The sequence below is a fragment of the Cebus imitator genome, unplaced genomic scaffold (assembly GCF_001604975.1).
Source record: "Cebus imitator isolate Cc_AM_T3 unplaced genomic scaffold, Cebus_imitator-1.0 Scaffold231, whole genome shotgun sequence".
Classification (NCBI taxonomy): domain Eukaryota; kingdom Metazoa; phylum Chordata; class Mammalia; order Primates; family Cebidae; genus Cebus; species Cebus imitator.
The window spans coordinates 514,164-532,952 of NW_016107546.1; the positions used below are offsets into that span (position 1 = coordinate 514,164).

Below are 18,789 nucleotides of genomic sequence, written 5' to 3' on the forward strand. Positions count from 1 at the left end.
AAAAAAAAAAAAAAATTGTCTGAAGTCAGTTGCCTTTACTTCCCTTAGCTGTCTGGCTCAGACTGAGAGATCAGCATGTCTCATGGTGAAGGAATCTTCAAAACAATGTCTGGATGAAAATTAGTCAAATGATGAAGAGGCACAAAGGGACAAAATCCTTCTCATGTCGAGGCACATAACTCATGCCCATGGGAAAGTTTAACTTCTCAATTTTAATGTTTATGCTACATTTTTAGATAGAGCGTCAGCGGGAGTATGTCCAGAGGCTTTGGCGAGAGGATCATCTGGACAAGAGCAATACCTTTGTTCTTCCCCTTAATATAGTTTGCAAACAACTTATTTCCATCAACCATAGCCAGTAAGTTGATGTTGTCTTTAGATATTTTACATGTAATCTTCTAGATTAATTAAGGATATAGTGTTAAATCTCAGTACTACTCTATAAAGCACTTCTCAAGTGCTTGGAGGAGGTGAGGGAAGTAGGTATAAAGGCCATGAAAGAGGGATTCCCTTGTGTGTTGAATATCTGTTTTCTTTGTGAGTAATAAAGAATGGAGGCTAGAATGTAAACATATGCCACTGGGTAGAGAATCACCATTGTCTTAAAAAGGCCTGGGGGAAAAGCAGTTGCTCTTGAAATGCTGTGAGGATTTACCCAGATGTACCACAGGAGCCCCCATATATAAAACTTGGATGTGCTTAAAAGTTTCTCAAAAAGGAATTTCTTTACGTGTTACTAAAGAGGTTTCTGCAGATTTGCCTTGTGACTCTCACAAGGAGTTCAATTTAAGGAACAGAATTAAATTTCTTGTGGTCACTCAGAGAGGGTACACACTTTGTCACCCCCTAGATAGGCAGCATAACCATTTCGCTCATTCCCTGTAACCTTTGAGGGTAGAGGAAACTGGGAAGCAGGTGACAAGCCCCAGGTTGATCTGTGTGGCTCTAGATCACAATCTCTTAATTGCCTCCAAATGGGTAGAGAAATTGTCTACTTCCTTTCAACATCCAACAAATATTTGTTCAGCACACACATGTGAATAACACAGGCATGGTTTTGTGTTCCTGTGAGGTATACAGTCCAGCAGTAAAGGCAGACTTTATGTAAGAAATTGCCGTAATGGGTTATGGTATTGTCTTCAGGACAGGCAGGGTGTCCTGGGAGCAAATAGCTGAGATTCTCATTTCTTGAGAAAGAGCCCCGGGCTCAAAACTCCCCATTTTCTCCATAGGTCTTCCACAGGACTGACTTCTTCTCTGTAATAAACTTGACACCAGCTGTGTGTGTGCAGCTTGCTATGGCAAACATCTACTGTTCAGGAAATGGTTTTTGGCAGAACAGGCTAGTGTTATATGGACACTAAAACTGCCAGAATAGTCTCAGAAGCAAGTATTATATGCTTGATGAGATTCCTTTCCGGACTTTGGGATTTTTTTTTTCTTAAAGATTCAGGACTAAGAAGGATCCCATTTACATCAGTGTAAAGGGAAATGTCATGTCCTTCAGTTCTGTGTGGGTATAGAGGGACCCTTGACTTGTGCTGTACTCTTTATTTCTAAAGAAATAACCCACTGATGAGCTTTATTTTTATTATTTTTTGCTTCTGCCCTCAACCATTTATGAAATATAACACCCTTACAGTCAATTTGAATGATTCCAGCAGTTATGTACAGAATTTAAAAATTGTCCATTCACATTTTGGGAATCTTTATCCTTTAAAGGATAAAGATTAAAGATCCTTTAAAGATCCTTTAAAGGATAAGGATTCAGATGCAAAATTGAAACTAATAACCATGGAAATTATTTGTTTTTTATGTAGTCACTTTTGAGCTATTTTGTTTTCATATGTTTGACTAAATATTGACTACTGAAATATTGACAGTTTTGTTATACAGTGTTATTCTTATTGAGCTTCTGGAAAATACACCTATGTCTTTCTGTTTTTAAAGGTTCACTTTAAAGCAAAGAACATGTCATGCAACCCAGCAGGTTCCTGCACTCTGAGGTCTCTCTGAGTTCTCAGTTTTTTATAATGCACTGGACATATAGGAGGTGTTTTATTGGTCTTTAAAAATACAAAATTCAGGCCAGGCGCGGTGGCTTATGCCTGTAATCCCAGCACTTTGGGAGGCTGAGGTGGGTGGATCATGAAGTCAGGAGATCAAGACCATCCTTGCCATCATGATGAAACCTCATCTCTACTAAAAATACAAAAATTAGCTGGGCATGGTGGTACGTGCCTGTAATCCCAGCTACTTGGGAGGCAGGAGAATCACTTGAACTAGGGAGTCGGAGGTTTCAGTGAGCTGAGACTGCACCACTGTACTCCAGCCTGGCGAGAGAGTGAGACCCTGTCTCAAAAATAAATAAATAAATATATAAAATTTGAATATCTTCAGAAACAGATTAAGTTTGTTGTGTAAAATTGTCATTCGTTGTTCTTTTCTTCAAGCCCAGCTTTGAAAAATGTTTATCTGCTGGAATTCCACCCTTCCCTCAGCCTGGCAGTGCTTATCCCCAGAGCCCTAGAGCATCTCCTCCAAGAGGTCTACCATACCTGCAAACCTGCATCAGCCAGTGGCCTTGCCTCCCTGGAGCGACATGTCCTGCAGCTGGCCCTGGACCTGTGGCTCACCCCAGCCAAGCCTGAGGCCTGGTACAGTGCACAGCTCCAGAAAGATGTAAGTTCTTTCTGAAGGGGGTAGTTGGATCCTTGGCAAGGAGAATGTTTTTTTCCAGATGTTACTATTTAGCTTTGTTTTTCTGTCTGGCTCTATTCCTCCATTATTTGGCTAGAGACGGAGCTCAGTCATAGGCCTTGCCAACATTTTTATGTAATTTTTGGGAGGATGGGGTCAATGTTTCTCATTTATAAAGATGCTGCTACAATTAAAATTAAAAGGGTGATATACATGGGTATGTGGGAAATGTTTTCTGGTTTATTATTTATATTTTAACAAATACTTTTTAATTAAAAATTATATATTTTCTTTTCACTAAGACACTTCCTAAATGTGTTCTTTTTGTCAAGATCTGATAGAAAACAGAAAGCGTTGAGTGAGGAGTCAGGGATCTGAATTCAAGTTCAGTTCTACTTAAGTTGCTATGTGACTCTGAGCATGACTCTTAGCCTCTCTGACCTCAATTTCCCTTTTTGTAAAATTATGTTTGTGTACTTGGCAGGGGAGGTAGGTGGAGGTGAGCTTGATGATCTCTGAAGCCCCTTTCAGCGCTACTGCTCCATGGTTCAAATTGTGGGTTAATAATTTACATGGTGTTTGTCGTTGAATTTTAATACTTTTCTTTTTCTGTTAAGGCTGTCGAGGTTGAGCCTGGGTTTCCAATTTGACCTCGTTCTGTGTGAGTACTTGCTGTATGACAAATAAACTTTCAAGGCCCCCCCACTGCTAAAAATGTCTGCTCCATAGGTCTGCCTTGGCCTCCTATCCCTTCCTGCCTAAAGTAAAAATTGATTTTATTTTACAGTGACCAAAATAATATAAAATTACAGATAATTTTAGCAAAAGCAGAAAGAACAAAATTTAATTTAAACATCACCAATCAAATGCATTCATATCATGATTTATCTGAATTTAAGTATTCTTAATATATGTGTTTGACATAGCTATAATCATATTTTTTTTTCCATTGTTATTTCTTCCTTTTCTCAGTTAACATTATACTATGTATTTTTAAATAAGGCTACCTAGTCTTTAGACTTACATTTATGACTACATAATTCCCATATCTGATGAATAAAAACCTCTCTAGTCATTTCCCTACTGATGGAAATTCAAGTGGTTTCTAATTTTTCATTATTATGAAAAATTCTAAAAGATATGTCTTTTTACTTACAGATTTTTTCATATTTCAAATTGATTCCTTTTGATAGGTTCTTGAAAGCAGAATTACTAAAATAAAATTTAAATATTTGGATACATATTGGCAGATTGCTTTCCAAAGAGCTGTGCCAATTTATAATGGCACGCACATATTCTAAGAGTACCAGTTCTGCTATGCTGTGTAGTATTAGGCAAAAGCATGCAATGTATGTGGTAATATACACGCATACATAAAAGGTGATATTGTGCTCTTAATTTGCATTTTCTTGCTTTTTATTGAGCTTAAATAGTCTTTCAAATGTTTTGTTACTAATTATACTTTTTGTGAATTTTATTCTTTTCCTTTATTTATTTATCTGTTGGAATCCTAACGTTAGTCCTATCTACTTACATGAGCTTGTCTTAAATAAGAACCTTAATCTTTCTTTTTGTCTATGATTTTCTGCAAATATTTCCACATTTGTCCCTCCACCTTTTTTTTTTTTGAGACAGAGTCTTGCTCTGTTGCCCAATATGGAGTGCAATGACATGATCACAGCTCACTGCAATTTCAGTTTCCCGAGCTCACGCTAGTCACCTACCTCAGCCTCCCAAGTAGCTGGGGCTCTAGGTGCACACCATCATGCCCAGCTAATTTTTGTGTATTTTTAGTAGGGAGGAGGTTTCACCATGTTGTCCAGGCTGGGCTCAAGCGATCCACCCACCTTGGCCCCCCAAAGTGCTGAGATTATAGGCAGGAGCCACTGTGCCCAGCCTCTCCATTTGTCTTTCCATTTTTTTAAACATAAATTTATTTCCATACAGTCAAATCTATCAATCATTTTCTTTATGATTTCTTCTATCTTAAATTCAGAAAAAAAAAATCTTCCTCCAGATGTTTCCTATTTGTCTTATTTTATTCTGATTTTTAAGTGCTTGGTTTTATTTTTAAAATACTTAACTCTGGCTGGGTGTGGTGGCTTGTGCGTGTAATCCCAGCACTTTCGGAGGCTGAGGCGGGCGGATCACTTGAAGCCAGGAGTTGTGAGACCAGCCTGGCCAACATGGTGAAACCCCATCTCTACTAAAAACACAAAATTAGCCAGGCATGGTGGCAGGTGCCTGTAATTCCAGCTACTTGGGAGGCTGAGGCAGGAGAATCACTTGAACCTTGAAGGCAGAGGTTACAGTGAGCTGAGATCACACCACTGCACTCTAGCCTGGTGACAGAGCAAGATTCCATTTCAAAATAAATACATAAATAAATAAAAATAAATAAATAATAATAAAAATATTTAACTTTTAATATTTCACTGGAGAGAGAGAGAAAAAAGAGAGAGAGAGTGTGTATGTATGCATGCATCTATGTGTCATATGTGAGGTATGAGTCAAAATTTTTTTTCTTAAATTACTAGCTATTTATTCTACTACCACCAATTGAGGATTCTTTTCACATTGTCTTATGATACCACATTTAAAAGATGTATTCGAAATTCTTTTTTTTTTTTTTTTTTTTTTTTTTTTTTTTTTTTTTTTTTTTTTTTTTTTTTTTTTTTTTTTCTGAGATGGAGTTTCACCCTGTATCCCAGGCTGGAGTGCAGTGGTGCGATCTCGGCTTGCTACAACCTCCGCCTCCCAGGTCCCAGTTCAAGTAATTCTCCTGCCTCAGCCTCCCAAGTAGCTGAGATTACAGGCATGCACCAACATGCCCAGCTAATTTTTGTATTTTTAGTAGAGACAGGGTTTCACCATGTTGGCCGGGCCGGTCTTGAATTCCTAACCTCGTGATCCACCCACCTCAGCCTCCCAAAGTACTGGGATTACAGGCCTGAGCCACCGCACCCAGCCTTGAAATTCTTTTATAAATTACAGTGACTATCTGGGATACCTGTCTAGTCTCCCATTGCTGCCACACAGTTTTATTATTTTTGAAATCTCTTCAAATTTGGACCTACAAGTGATAAATATTCAGACTAATATGTTATATTAGGTCAGAAAATGCTCTCACAAGACATGCAGGAATTTATTTAATAGGTCTCTTTGTTACCACTTTGGAAAACGTTGAGAGCCTAGAAATTGCACCCTTGAGTAGCCCAGTCCTTTAGTGGATAAATGGATAGATAAAGGAGCCAATGTATCCTGGGGAGCCAAACCAGAGAGGCAGATGGGGGTCGCAGACTGGGTGGTTGCTGGGAGTGGTATATTAGAAGACAGCAAAGATGTTAGAGCAGAGGTACCCACCAAGGCAGGAGGGTATTAAAGGACAATGTGGTTACTTCACAAATCACCCAGGGCCAGCTCTGAGTGAAGGAATGCTGGAAAGGCAGTTTGGTGTACTGTAAAATAGCTGAAGTTGGAGTTAGGAAGCCCAGGTTTACTCTTGGTATGGCTGTGTGACCTTGGACAGTTTCATGTAGCTTCAGATCCCTCACTGACAAAGGGGAATAATGATATCTGTGACGCCTACTTCATGGGGATCTTGTGAAAATAAAAATGAGTTAATAGATGTAAAAATGCTTCATAATTTTGAAACTGTCATTAGAGAGGTTTATAAAAAAAATTGTTATTGGCCACCAAAATACTTTTTAAAATCAGGGACTTCTATTCCTATTTAGCTTGTCTTTAGCATAGACAAGTATCCCCATAGTGAATATCTAGGGATTTGTTTATTTAGACTCATGACATTTATAATAATGATAACAGCAGATAGTTTTGCATATATAAACCCATTTAACCCTCTCAAGAGCCCTATTAGGAAGTTAGCATCTATTTTCCTACAATAAGGACTGTTATTATCCTTATCACCACTTTATAGATGAGAAAATTGAGAGACAGCAAAATTGAGTACATTGCCAAAATCTCACAGCTTCTAAGTGGCAAAGTTAGGACTTGAGCCTAGGAAATCTGGATCCAGAGTTTGTGCCACTGGCAGTATATTTTTTTAAATGTGAAATTTCTTCTTCTATGTGTTAAAGGATATTTTGTTTTCTTCCAGCTGTTTTCAGCTAAAGTTACGTGAGATGCCTTTCTCATGGGGGAGATAGGCCTGTTGGCACTCAACTCTGCAGCAGACAAAGGAGAGAAACAAGGCCAAGACTCTCATGTGCTGCTCTTGGAGATGTTTTCCAAGCTTCTCAAGCTCTTGACCCTCTGTGACTGGCTAATAGAAATGAGCCTGGAGAGTGCACACTTAGCTCGGTCAGTGGGGGTCAGAGGACCCAGGCACAATATACAGTTTGCAGCAAAACATGGGGGGAAAGAGGCCATGAGACTCCCTGCCTACAAGCCTGCCCTCTCTCTGCTCCCAGAGCAGCCAGAGTGAGTTTTCTAAATGGCTAACATGATCACCTTGTTCCCTTGTTCCTTCTCTCTTCCATGCCTCCCCAAATGCCTCTCTGATCACTCAACTAGGCTAAGCCCTCCTACTGGCACTTGAGTTTCCCCTTCATTCAGCATATTTCCTTTTAATTCATTGCTTAATATTGGTTTATTGACTTTTCTGCATGCTAGCTCCCCAAATGCAAAAGCCCTATCCACATTCTTTACTGTGACATCCCATTACCTGGTGTGGGGCCTGAGCCACACCAGGCACTCAGGGAATACTGGTTGAATTTGCTCCTGAATGTAATGAAGTTGACTAGAAAGAGCCTAGAGATGGAAGAGAGACGAGTCACTGACAGCATCCAGGTCAGACAGAGGTACGGAGGGCTCAGCAGGTAAGAGAGAGACATGAGTGAGTTACGTTTCAGATATGAGGGTGAGGTGATGGTAAGACATCAAGTGGACGTGTTCTACAAGCAGGAAAAATATGTAGCTAGAGGGCTTGTTGTAAACATGTGTGAGTGCTGTTATGTTCTGGTCCCCACAAAAGGCCCTGTAGACATACAGGGTCCAGCCATCTACCACCAACCGTTATCAAGGGCCTGCTGTGACCTGGGTCTTTACTGAGGACTTCATGTGTATCACTTCATTTAATTCTTGGAACATCCTTATGAGGTAGATTACAAACATTTTATCAGCAAGGAAATAGAGGCTCAGTCTACAGGAATTGGGTATGGAAAAAAAAAAAGAAATAGAGGCTCAGAAAAGCTAATTTGCCTAAGAGCATATAACTAGAAAGTAGTGAAGGCAGAATTTAAACTATTAGTTAAGATATTATTAACCTTGCTCCATAATTTATGACCCGTGGTGGCAGGAAGCTCATAATGTAAAAATTACCCATGATACATGGTAACAATGATATTCTACTGATAGGTACAAAATACTAGGAAAGTACACAAAAGAGAGTATTTCATTCTTCTTAAGTGGCCAGGGAAAGCTTCATAGAAGAGGGGCTGCTATGAGTTGAATTATGTCCCCCCAAAATTCATAAGCCTGATTCCCAGTACCTCTGAATGTGGTTTTACTTGGAGATAGGTCTTTACGGAGGTAATAGAGTTAAACAGAAGTTATTAGAGTGGGCCTTAATCCAATATGACTGGTGTCTTATAAGAAGAGGAAATTTGGGGCCGGGCACGGTGGCTCACACGTGCAATCCCAGCACTTTGGGAGGCAGAGGCAGGCAGATCACCTGAGGTCAGGAGTTCCAGACCAGCATGACCAACACGGAGAAACCCCATCTCTACTAAAAATACAAAATTAGCTGGAGGTGGTGGTGCGTGCCTGTAATTCCAGCTACTCAGGAGGACGAGGCAGGAGAATTGCTTGAACCCAGGAGGCGGAAGTTGCCATAAGCCAAGATCGCGCCATTGTAATCCAGCCTGGGCAACAAGAGTGAAACTCTGTCTTGAAAAAAAAAAAAAGAAGAGGAAATTTGGACACAGACACACGCAGAGGGAAACCATGTGAAGGCACAGGGAGAAGACGGCCATCGGCGAGCCAAGGAGAGAGACCAGGACCAGATCCTTTCCTGAGGGCCCTCAGGAGGAACCAATCCTGTCCACGCCTTGATTTCAGACTTCTCTCCTCTAGAACCGTGAGACAATAAATTTCTGTTGTTTAATATTTTGTGTGTTTCTGGAGTACTTTGTTACACCAACCCTAGAAAACTAATACACGTGCCAAGAACTCAGCCTTCATGTGCCAACTTCTCAAGATGGAGAAATGCCTTAGGAGTGGGATGCTGGGGGACATGCCCCAGTGGCTCAGGCCTGTAATCACAGCACCTTGGAATGCCAAGGTGGGAGGATCACCGGAGGCCAGGCATTTGACACCAGCATGGGCAGCACAGCAAGACCCCATTTCTACAAATTTAAAAAAAAAAATCAGTTGGGCCTGGTGGTGCATGCCTGTCCCAGCTACTTGGGAAGCTGAGGAGGGAGGATTGCTTGAGCCCAGGAGTTTGAGACTGCAGTGAGCTATGACTACACCACTGCACTCCAGCCTGGGCAATGAAGCAAGACCCCTATCTCTAAAAATAGAAGAAGTAGGAGGGGGAAGAAGAAGAAGGAAGAAGAAAAAAAGAAGCAGAAGAAGCAGGAAGAGGCGAGGAAGAAGAGGAGGAGGAGGAAGAGAGTGTTGAGGAAGGAGGAAAGCATTGTAAACACGTAGGGTTGAGATGCCAAAGGAACAACTAACTAGAGTCATGTGCGAGCCGCACAGACCTGGGACTGCAGCTCAGAGTTAAGTCAGGACACAGACCAGGGTCACAGTTTGTTACATGAAGGAGTGGCCTTAGGGTGTGGAGCTGAAGAGACTCCCCTCCCCAGGTAAGGGGCTGTGGTAGATGAGAAGAGAACCAGGTTCAGAACCTCAGGAAACACCAGCATTTGAAGATAATCAAGAGGAGAAGCCAGTGAAGGCTGAGAGTGATCATGAGGCAGGAATGTGGAGGTTCTGGATCCGCGAGAGAAAAGACGACCCTTGACGCCAACTGTGAGGAACTCTGAGAGAAGATGGTGAATGTTGCGTTTCAGCAACACTGGTGACCTTGTGAGGGCTCTGGGGACGGAAGTCAGCTTGCGGAAAATGAGAGGTGAGTAAACACCCAAGCACACCTCCTACTTAACTGCTTCCTCCCGTCTGTAACTGTCACAGCAAGTGCAGAACAGAAGACCTCTGTGACTCACTTCACATAGACCTGGGCTGTTGTTGGACTTTTACTTTGGTTCTTGTTCAGGGGTCTTGGTTTTATTACTCATTTTCTTTTTAGGGGAAAATGCTAACATACGTCCTTGGCTCTTTTTTTTTTTTTTTTTAGACTGTATAAAGTATTGGCATGGGAGATGGGTTTTGAAGAGTTCCATTTGTATCTGAGGCCTTTTCACTTTGAATTTGCATCACACAAGGACAAGGTGGACCAGCCACCTCCTGTCTTTATAACCTCTCTGCTAGTAGACAGGTGAGCTTTGAGAGGGTTGAGGTGAAAATAACGTCATGGCTGAGTCAATAGCCAGTGAAAAATAATTTCTGTCACCATTCGACAGGCAAGAGCAATCACATTTCTAAGTTCTCTCTTATATTCTATCTGCCATGATGCCAGTTTTTTTCTTCTTTCTTTTTTTAATAAGAGGGAAAAGTAAGATCTCACTTAAGGGGGACAATTGCATTTAAAAACACCAAGTAACTGAGAAATGAAGGAAACAGCTTGTCCGAGAACTCAGATGAGATGAAATCACAGGCTCAGCTGCTTCGCAGGTAGGGTATGTTGCTTGCAGGTAGAAAAGGGTGTCAGGGTGGGTCTGATGGGGTGAGAGCCATGGTTCAGAAGCCCAGGGCTCATCTCTCACTTTCCTTCAGACCAGGAAGATGTCACTTGAGTTTTCAGAGCAGCTGTTTCTTGGAAGGATAACACAAGCTACAAATATAACATGCCGGCAATATCTCAGGCAGCCGTCTTTGTTAGCTTGTGACAGAAGCCAACACAAACCAATGAAAATTCTCTCTCATACCCCGTAGGTTCAACCCGTTGCTTGAAAGAAAACACCCTTACTAGAAATAGCTCATGAGTCTACTCAGTCAGGGGAAGGAATCTTTCTTTTTTCCTCTTACAATCAACCTTTGATGGGTGGGGAGGAGAAACTTCTGTTTCCCTCTTCTTTCCTTCTCTGCTATCTGCTCTTCCCCCCTCAGGGTCCCAGCTTTATCCCTGGAGATTCCTGGTACTGGTTCCATGCCAAGGAAGAAAAAGGTGACTCCAAGGAGGCAACTGGTCCCTGTGTTTTGCTAATGCAGATCCCTGCTCAAATTAGAACTCTTGTTAGTATCCTAAATGACTTCTCAGAACAGGAGGGGAATGAGGGGATTAGGATGATAGAATACAAGATCCCAGGATTTCTCAAATCTTAGCACTGCTAAACTTTTGGACTGAAGAAATCTTTGTTGTGGGGGGACTGTCCTGTGTTTCTTAGATTGATTAGCAACATTCCTGACCTCTACCGTCTAGATGCCAGTAGTATCCCAGTACCCCACCCACACACACTGTTCTACAATCAAAGATGTCCCCAGACATTGCCAAGTATCTCCTGGGGGCAAAACCTCCCCCTGCTCTATCCTGTCACACTAGCTAAACCAAAAACAGAATTTACTGTAAGGATACAGAGATATTCACAGAAGCCAAGGCAGGAAGTATGATCAGGCCTTGGGTGATGCCAGATCCCCATGTGGGAAAAAACAAAAAAAACCCAAACATCTGGAGCCAAGCTATCCTCTGGTTCTTTAAGGCCCTCCTTGGTTGGTGTTTTAGATTGCTGTGAAAATAGGGCACCACATTTTTGTTCAGTCAAAATCCACCAATCAGCACAAACTGCCCGAATACCCTGTGGCTTGGCCAATGCTTTGTGGTCTGATTGGTCCTCTTGGTGATGACCTAGAGATGCCACAAGATAAGGGAGCCTTCTACACTACCCGGGGAAGGCTTACGCATCCAAAGAACTTGTGTATTGAGTTTGTATTTATTTTATGTATGTTAATTCCTTAAAGTTGCCACTTTGGAGTACCGTTATAACAACAACATATATACTGATCCCTTAGTGTCTGTGGGGGATCAGTTCCAAAATCCCTTTGGTTACCAAAATCCAAAGATGCACAAGCTTCTTATATAAAATGGCATAGTATTTGCATATAACTCCCTCCCTTAAGCTTTAAATCATCTTTAGATTACTTATAATTGTATCTAATACAATTTAAATGCTATGTAAATAGTTGTTATATTTTTATATCATTTTTATTTTTGTATTGTTACTTTTTATTGTTTTATTTTTTCAAATATTTTTATTTGCAATTGGTTGAATCCATGGATGCAGAACCCATAGATGTGAAAGGTCAACTGTATCAAATATGAGTATAGTGACTTTCATTGTTAAAAGCACATTCATGCATATTATCCCTCTTAATATTTGCCATAACCCTATGAGACAGGTGACACCCCTTTTACAGATGAAGAAAGATTGGTAGATATTAAATTACTTGACAGAGTCTCATAGTTATGGACAAAGTACTGAGTCTCAAGGTGGAAACATGGCCGCAAAGAATATTTAGATAGCTGTTGGAACCATAGGAGAGAGAGATAATTGGACAACATTTAGGGGGCGTTCAAAGGAGTGAGTCAGTGAGGAATCTGGAACAGGTGTGGTCAAGTAGGTGAGAGGAGCCAGGTATGGTGGTGCATGTCTGTAATCCCAGCTACTCAGGAGGCTGAGGTGGGAGGATTGCTTGAGCTCAGGAGTTCAAGGCTGCAGTGAGCTATGATTGCACCAGTGCCCTTCAGCCTGGATCACAGAGTAAGATTTTGACTCCCCCGCAACCAAAAAAAAAATGCACTTGGTACACCTTTGATGCCCAGTTAACTATATACGTACTTCAAATAAATAAAAACATTTTGCTTTTTAAACAAAAAGAAGATGAGGAAAAACGAGAGAGAGTAGTGTAATGGTGATAAAGAAAAAATAATTTCCAACACTTTGGGGTGGTCACCATAATCAAACTGCAGTGAGATCAAGTCCAAAGAGGACAGAAAAGATCACAGAACCCTAATAGCTTTCAGTGGAAATATTAAGTCTTGTATAAAATTTGCATTTGCTATTACTGACATTTCAGGTCTGATTACATGACATCCTGTTCATTTGTCTCTTAATCAGTTGGATATCACATAAAACTTCATATTTTTCGTTGCAGATATTCTCCTGCTGCTCTTGTCTTAGCCATCTTTGAGGTGGATGATAACCAAATTGGCAAATTTAGTTTTTACACAAAGGAAGCCATTCTTAAGGTAAATTATTTGTTTTTTAAAAAGCAAATGAAAGTAAAATAAAGCAATTTGTTCACATATTTCTTTAAGGGGACATAATACTTTATATAAATTTAGCTTACATATGTAAGAAAAGCTTCCAGTTTCATAAATAATAATAAAGTTTACTTAGTCCATTTTCTCTTTCAGTAACAAAATACCTGAGACTGGGTAATTTATAAAGGAAAGAAGTTTATTTGACCCATGATTCTGGTATCTGGGAAGTCCAAGGGCATGGTGGCAGCTTCTGGGTGAGGGCTTTTGCACTGCATCATAACATGGCAGAAAAGCAGTAGGTCAAGTGATTACATGCGACAGAGACTGCAAGGGCAAGCCAAGCTTGCTTTTATAATATCCTGCTATCTTGAGAAAAAATCCACTCCCACGATCATGGCATTAATCCATTAAGAGGGCTCTAATCTCATGACCCAATCACCTCCCAACACATGAACTTTTAGGGGACACATTCAAACCATAGTGATGGCCTTGCCTTATTTGATGTGCACATTAACCTGGTTTGAACCATAGAGACTGCAATACCACTTATAATAACTTCTGTTAGATACTAAAAAAGAAGTTCACATGTAGTGAACAATCTTTGCATAAGGTTTTTAAAATATACACTTGTTATTGAAGCTTTTATCTGGTCTTTCTAAACCTGGTGCTATTTTTTCATCTGCCATTTGGATTTCTTTGCCTCCATATGTGTATTTTTAAAACGTTGATCTAATCTTGGCTTACAGGAGCCTGCCACTGAGCACATGTTTGCTAGTTCATCAGAGCCTATTCATCTTTTCCTGACCATTGGAGAAACCTAATGGTGTCCAGCTATAGAGCAAATCAGGCCTGGAAGCTGCCTTCTTGGAATGAAATGCTGCTTAGGGAGAGACCAGATTCAGTCTTATGGCTGATTAGCAAGTAACCCAGCTCATCTGGCAGTTTGATTTATATATTTACATGTTGAATAACTGGTGATCTTAACCCTCAACTCACTTCTTTATGCAAGAAATTCCTAATACTTTTCATATTTTCTTCCTTTAGCTCTTGCTGCATTCAGGAGTGGAAAATATGCAGGTGACTCTTGCATGCCAAGCTGCTCAGAAAAATGCTTTGATGGTGGCTATCCAGCAGGTGCACTTCTATCACACCCCTCAAGGGAGCTGTCCTGGTAATGTCAAGGTCAGCCTGCATGACACTGAAGCCAGAGGCATGTCACTACTCCCACCAGCTAATGTCAGGCTGCCCCTTTCTTCCTTCCTTTTTTCCTTTCTCTCTTTTCCCCCTTCTTTCTCCCCTGTTCCCCACTTTCTCTTTCCTATCTTTTTATTTTCCTTACTTTCCTTTTCCCCTCCTTTTCTTCTTTCTGTTTGTGAATCAATGTATGATCAAATCCTTACTGGGTCTCTTAATTTTCAGTGATAACTTTTTCTGCATTCTTTTTGTTTTTTAGTTATTGAGACATAATTCATGTCATATAAAACACACCACGTTGTATAATTCAGTGGTTGTTAGTATATTCACAAGAGTTTGCAACCATCACCACTATCTAATTCCAAAACATTTTTATCACTCACTCTCAAAAGAAACCTTGTACCCATTACCTTTCTCCTTCCCATCAGTCCCTAGCAACCACTTATCTATTTTCTGTTTCTGTAGATTTGCCTATTCTGGATATTTTATGTAAATGGAATCATACAACAGGTGACCTTTTGTGTCTGGCTTTTCACTTAGCATCATGTTCTCAAAGTTTATCTATGCCATAGCATATATCAGCACTTCATTTCTTCATTGCTAAATAATATTTCATTATAAGGATATACCACATTTTGTTTATCCATTTATCAGTTGACATATATTGGGGTGTTTCTACTTTTTGGCATTAGGAATAATGCCACTATGAACATTTATATATAGGTTTTTATGAAGACATATGTTTTTAATTTTCTTGGGCATATACCTAGAAATGAAATTGCTTGGGTTATATGATAACTTTATATTTTATATTTTGAGGAACTTCCTAACTGTCTTTCAGAGTAGCTGTGCTTTTTACATTCTCATCATCAATATATGAGGGTTCCAATGTCTCCACATTTTTGTCAGCACTTGTTACTGTCTGTCTTTTTATTTTAACTGTACTAGTGGGGGTAAAGTAGTATCTCATTTTGGCTTTGACTTAGATTGCCCTATTTATTAAGATCTTGAGCATCTTTTCATTTGCTTACTTGACCATTTGTGTGTCTTCTTTAGAGAAATGTCTATTTAAATCCTTTGACTTTTTATAAAATTTGATGTTATTTAATTGAAAAGTTGTAAGAATTCTTTTTATATCCTGACTACAATACCCTTATAAGGTATATGATTTGCAAATATATTCTATGGATTGTCCTATGATCACCATTTATCTATTATTTCATCATTTGTTCTTTTGGTGTCATATTTAAGAAACCATTGCCTAATCAAAAATCATGAAAACACTCATGTTTTCTTCTAGGAGTTTTATGGTTTAGCTCCTACATTCAGGTCTAGGGTCCATTTATACTTAATTGTGCTGTGTAGTGGAAGGTAGGGGTCCAACTTTATTCTTTTCATGTGGCTATTCAGTTGTCCCAGCACCATTTGTTGAAAAGACTCATCTTTCCTGATTAAATTGTCCTGGAACCCTTGTCAAAAAAATTTATGGTTAAGTGTAACCATAAATGTAAGAATTTATAACTGGTCTCAATTCTATTCCTTTAATCTAAATGCCTATTTTTATGTCAGTGCTACCATGTTTTGATTACCATAGCTTTGTAGTAAGTTTGAAATTAGGAAGTATGATCCCTCCAACTTTGTTTTTTAAGATTGTTTTAGCTATTTTGAGGCTCTTGCATTTTCATATGAATTTCAGTGTCAGCTTGTCAATTTCTGGCAATTTTTAAAAAGCCAGTTGGAATTTTCACAGGGATTGCATCAGACTTACAGATTAGTTTGAGTAGTATTGCCACTTTATTTTATTTTAGTAGGATTGCCATTTTAACAATATTAAGTCTTCCAATTCATGAGCAGGGGATATCTTTCTATTTACAGGCATACCTTGGAGATATTGTGGATTTGGTTCCAGATGTTCCACACACAAATTTTTTGGTTTCTGAGTACATATAAAAGTTTTATTCATATTACACTGTAGCTGATTAAGTGTGCAATACCATTTTGTCTTAATTAAAACTATATTATTCACTTGCAGACCAAAGAATACTAGGTTACAAAAAAAAAGAAAGAAAAAATACATTATTGCTAAAAAAATAATAATAATAATAATGCTAATGATCATCCAAGCCTCCAGTGAGTTGTGATCTTTTTGCTGGTCAGGGTCTTGCCTTGAAGTAGAAGGCTACTGACTGATTAGGGTGATGGTTACTGAAAATTGGGGGTTGAAGGGCTACAGCAATTTCTTAAAATAAGACAACATTGATGTTTTGATGTTTGCCACATTAATTGACTCTACCTTTCATGAAAAATTTCTCTTCGGCATGTGATACTGTTTGATGGCATTTTACCTACAGTAAAACTCTTTTCAAAATTGAAATCAGTCCTCTCAAACTGTGCCACACTGCTTTATCAACTGAGTTTATGCAACATTCTAAATCTTTAGTTGTCATTTCAACAATGTTCATAGCATCTTCACCAGGATTAGATTCCATCTCAAGAAACCACCTTCTTTCTTTGCTCGTCCCTAAGAAGTAACTTCGTTATCTGTTAAGTGTTATCACAAGAATGCAGCAATTCAGTTACGTTTTCAGACTCCACTCCTAACTCTAGTTCTCTTACTATTTCTGCCACATCTGCAGTGCCTTCCTCCACTGAAGTCTTGAACTTCTCAAAGTCCTCCATGAGGGTTGGAAATAACTTCTTCCAAACTCCTGTTAATGTGCATAGTTTGACCTCCTCTCATGAATCACGAATGTTCTTAATGGCGTCTAGAATGGTAAATCTTCCAGAAGCTTTTCAGTTTACTTTGCCCAGATCCATTACACAGGGGTGTCCAATCTTTTGACTTCTCTGGGCCACATTAGGAAAAAGAAGAATTGTCTTGGATCACATATAAAATACACTAACACTAATGATAGCTAATGAGCTAAAAAGAAATCTCAAAAAAACCCAAAAAAAAACAAAAAACCACTGCATAATGTTTTATGAAAGTTTATGAATTTGTGTTGGGCTGCATTCAAAGTCATCCTGGGCGGCATGCAGCCCATGGGCCATGGGGTTGGACAAGCTTCCATTAGACTAATTACTATTCATGGCAGTTATAGTCTTACCCAATATGTTTCTTTTTTTTTTTTTTTTTTCAAGGAAGGAAGATGCCAGTTTTATTTAAACACAAAACTTGCACATAAGCTGTCTACTCATTTTCTTTGCTGCGCAGCCTGGCATTGGGGTTGGTGACTCTGATGGCCAGCTGGGCAGCTCTTTCCATGATGGCTTTGCGGTTCTTGGAGGAAACATTGTGAGCAATCTCAGCACAGTAAGATTTGTTGCACATCAGCAGCACTTCCAGCTCCTTGACGCTGTGGATCAGGAACTTCTGGAAGCCAATGGGCAGCATGTGCTTTGTTTTCTTGTTGCTCCCATAACCAATGTTAGGCATCAAGATCTGGCCCTTAAACCTTCTATGAACCCTGTTGTCAATACCTCTGGGTTTCCGCTAGTTATGCCTAATTTTGACATATCGGTCTGACTGGTGCTGAATGAACTTCTTGGTTCTCTTTTTGACGATCCTGGGTTTCACAAGGGGCCTAAGGGTGGTCATGATGCTGAGGAGGAGATCGCTGCTACCTCCATAGGCAGTGCCGGGGAAGAAAGAAAGGACGTTGGCGCACAAGGGCTGATAAAATATGTTTCCTAATAATAAAACTTCACAATGTACACAGACACAAGACACGCAGCTTGATCCATGGGCTATGGAATGGGTGTTGTGTTACCAGGCAGAAAAACATTAATCTCTTTGTACATTTGGGGACTGTCAGTGAACAGTAATGTTTTGAAAGGAATCTCTTTTTCTGAGCAGTAGGTTTCAACAGTGGGCTTAAGATGCTCAGTAAACTATGTTGTAAAGAGATGTGCTGTCATCCAGGCTTTGTTATTCCATTTATAGAGCACAGGCAGAATAGATTTAGCATAATTCTTAAGTGTCCTAGGATTCGGGGAATGGTAAATGAGCATTTGCTTCCTCTCCAGGTCATCAGTAGCATTAATTTCTAGCAAAAGAGTCAACCTGTCGTTTGAAGCTTTGACGCCAAGCACTGACTTCTTTCTAGCTATAAAAATTCCAGATGGCTTGTTCTTTCACTAGAAAACTGCTTTGTCTACACTGAAAATCTGTTGTTTATTGTACCACCTCTATCAGTTATCTTAGCTAGATCTTCTGGATAACTTTCTCCAGCTTCTCCATCAGCACTTACGGCTTCATCTTGCACTTCTTTGTTATGGAGGTGGCTTCTTTCTTTAAACCTCATGAAATTACTCTCTGTGAGCTTCAGACTTTTCTCTCAGCCTTCATGGAATTGAAGAAGGTTAGGGCCTTGCTCTGGATTAGGCTTTGGCTTAGGGGAATATTGTGGCTGGTTTGATCTTCCATCTAGACCACTAAAACTTCCTCCATATCAGTAATATGTCTGTTTTCCTTCCCTTCCTCCCTCCCTTCCTCCCTCCCTCCTTCCCTCCCTTCCTCCCTCCCTCCCTCCCTCCCTCCCTTCCTCCCT

At 39.9% G+C, this 18,789-nt stretch overlaps 1 protein-coding gene and 1 pseudogene across 1 annotated transcript in view; one reads left to right on the plus strand and one right to left on the minus strand.

The window, feature by feature from the left end:
• Positions 1-14,467, plus strand: part of CCDC162P — a gene marked incomplete at its 5' end in the record, with an annotated part of 27,409 nt that extends 12,942 nt beyond the window's left edge. The window contains 6 exon segments of the mRNA XM_017497508.2: positions 237-358; positions 2,454-2,682; positions 6,818-7,020; positions 10,022-10,162; positions 12,937-13,030; positions 14,090-14,467. Of these exon segments, the coding sequence (XP_017352997.2) occupies positions 237-358; positions 2,454-2,682; positions 6,818-7,020; positions 10,022-10,162; positions 12,937-13,030; positions 14,090-14,467 (1,167 nt within the window).
• Positions 14,468-17,381: 2,914 nt separating this feature from the next.
• On the minus strand, positions 17,382-17,837 carry LOC108281726 (annotated as a pseudogene).
• Between the last annotated feature and the right edge of the window lie 952 nt (positions 17,838-18,789).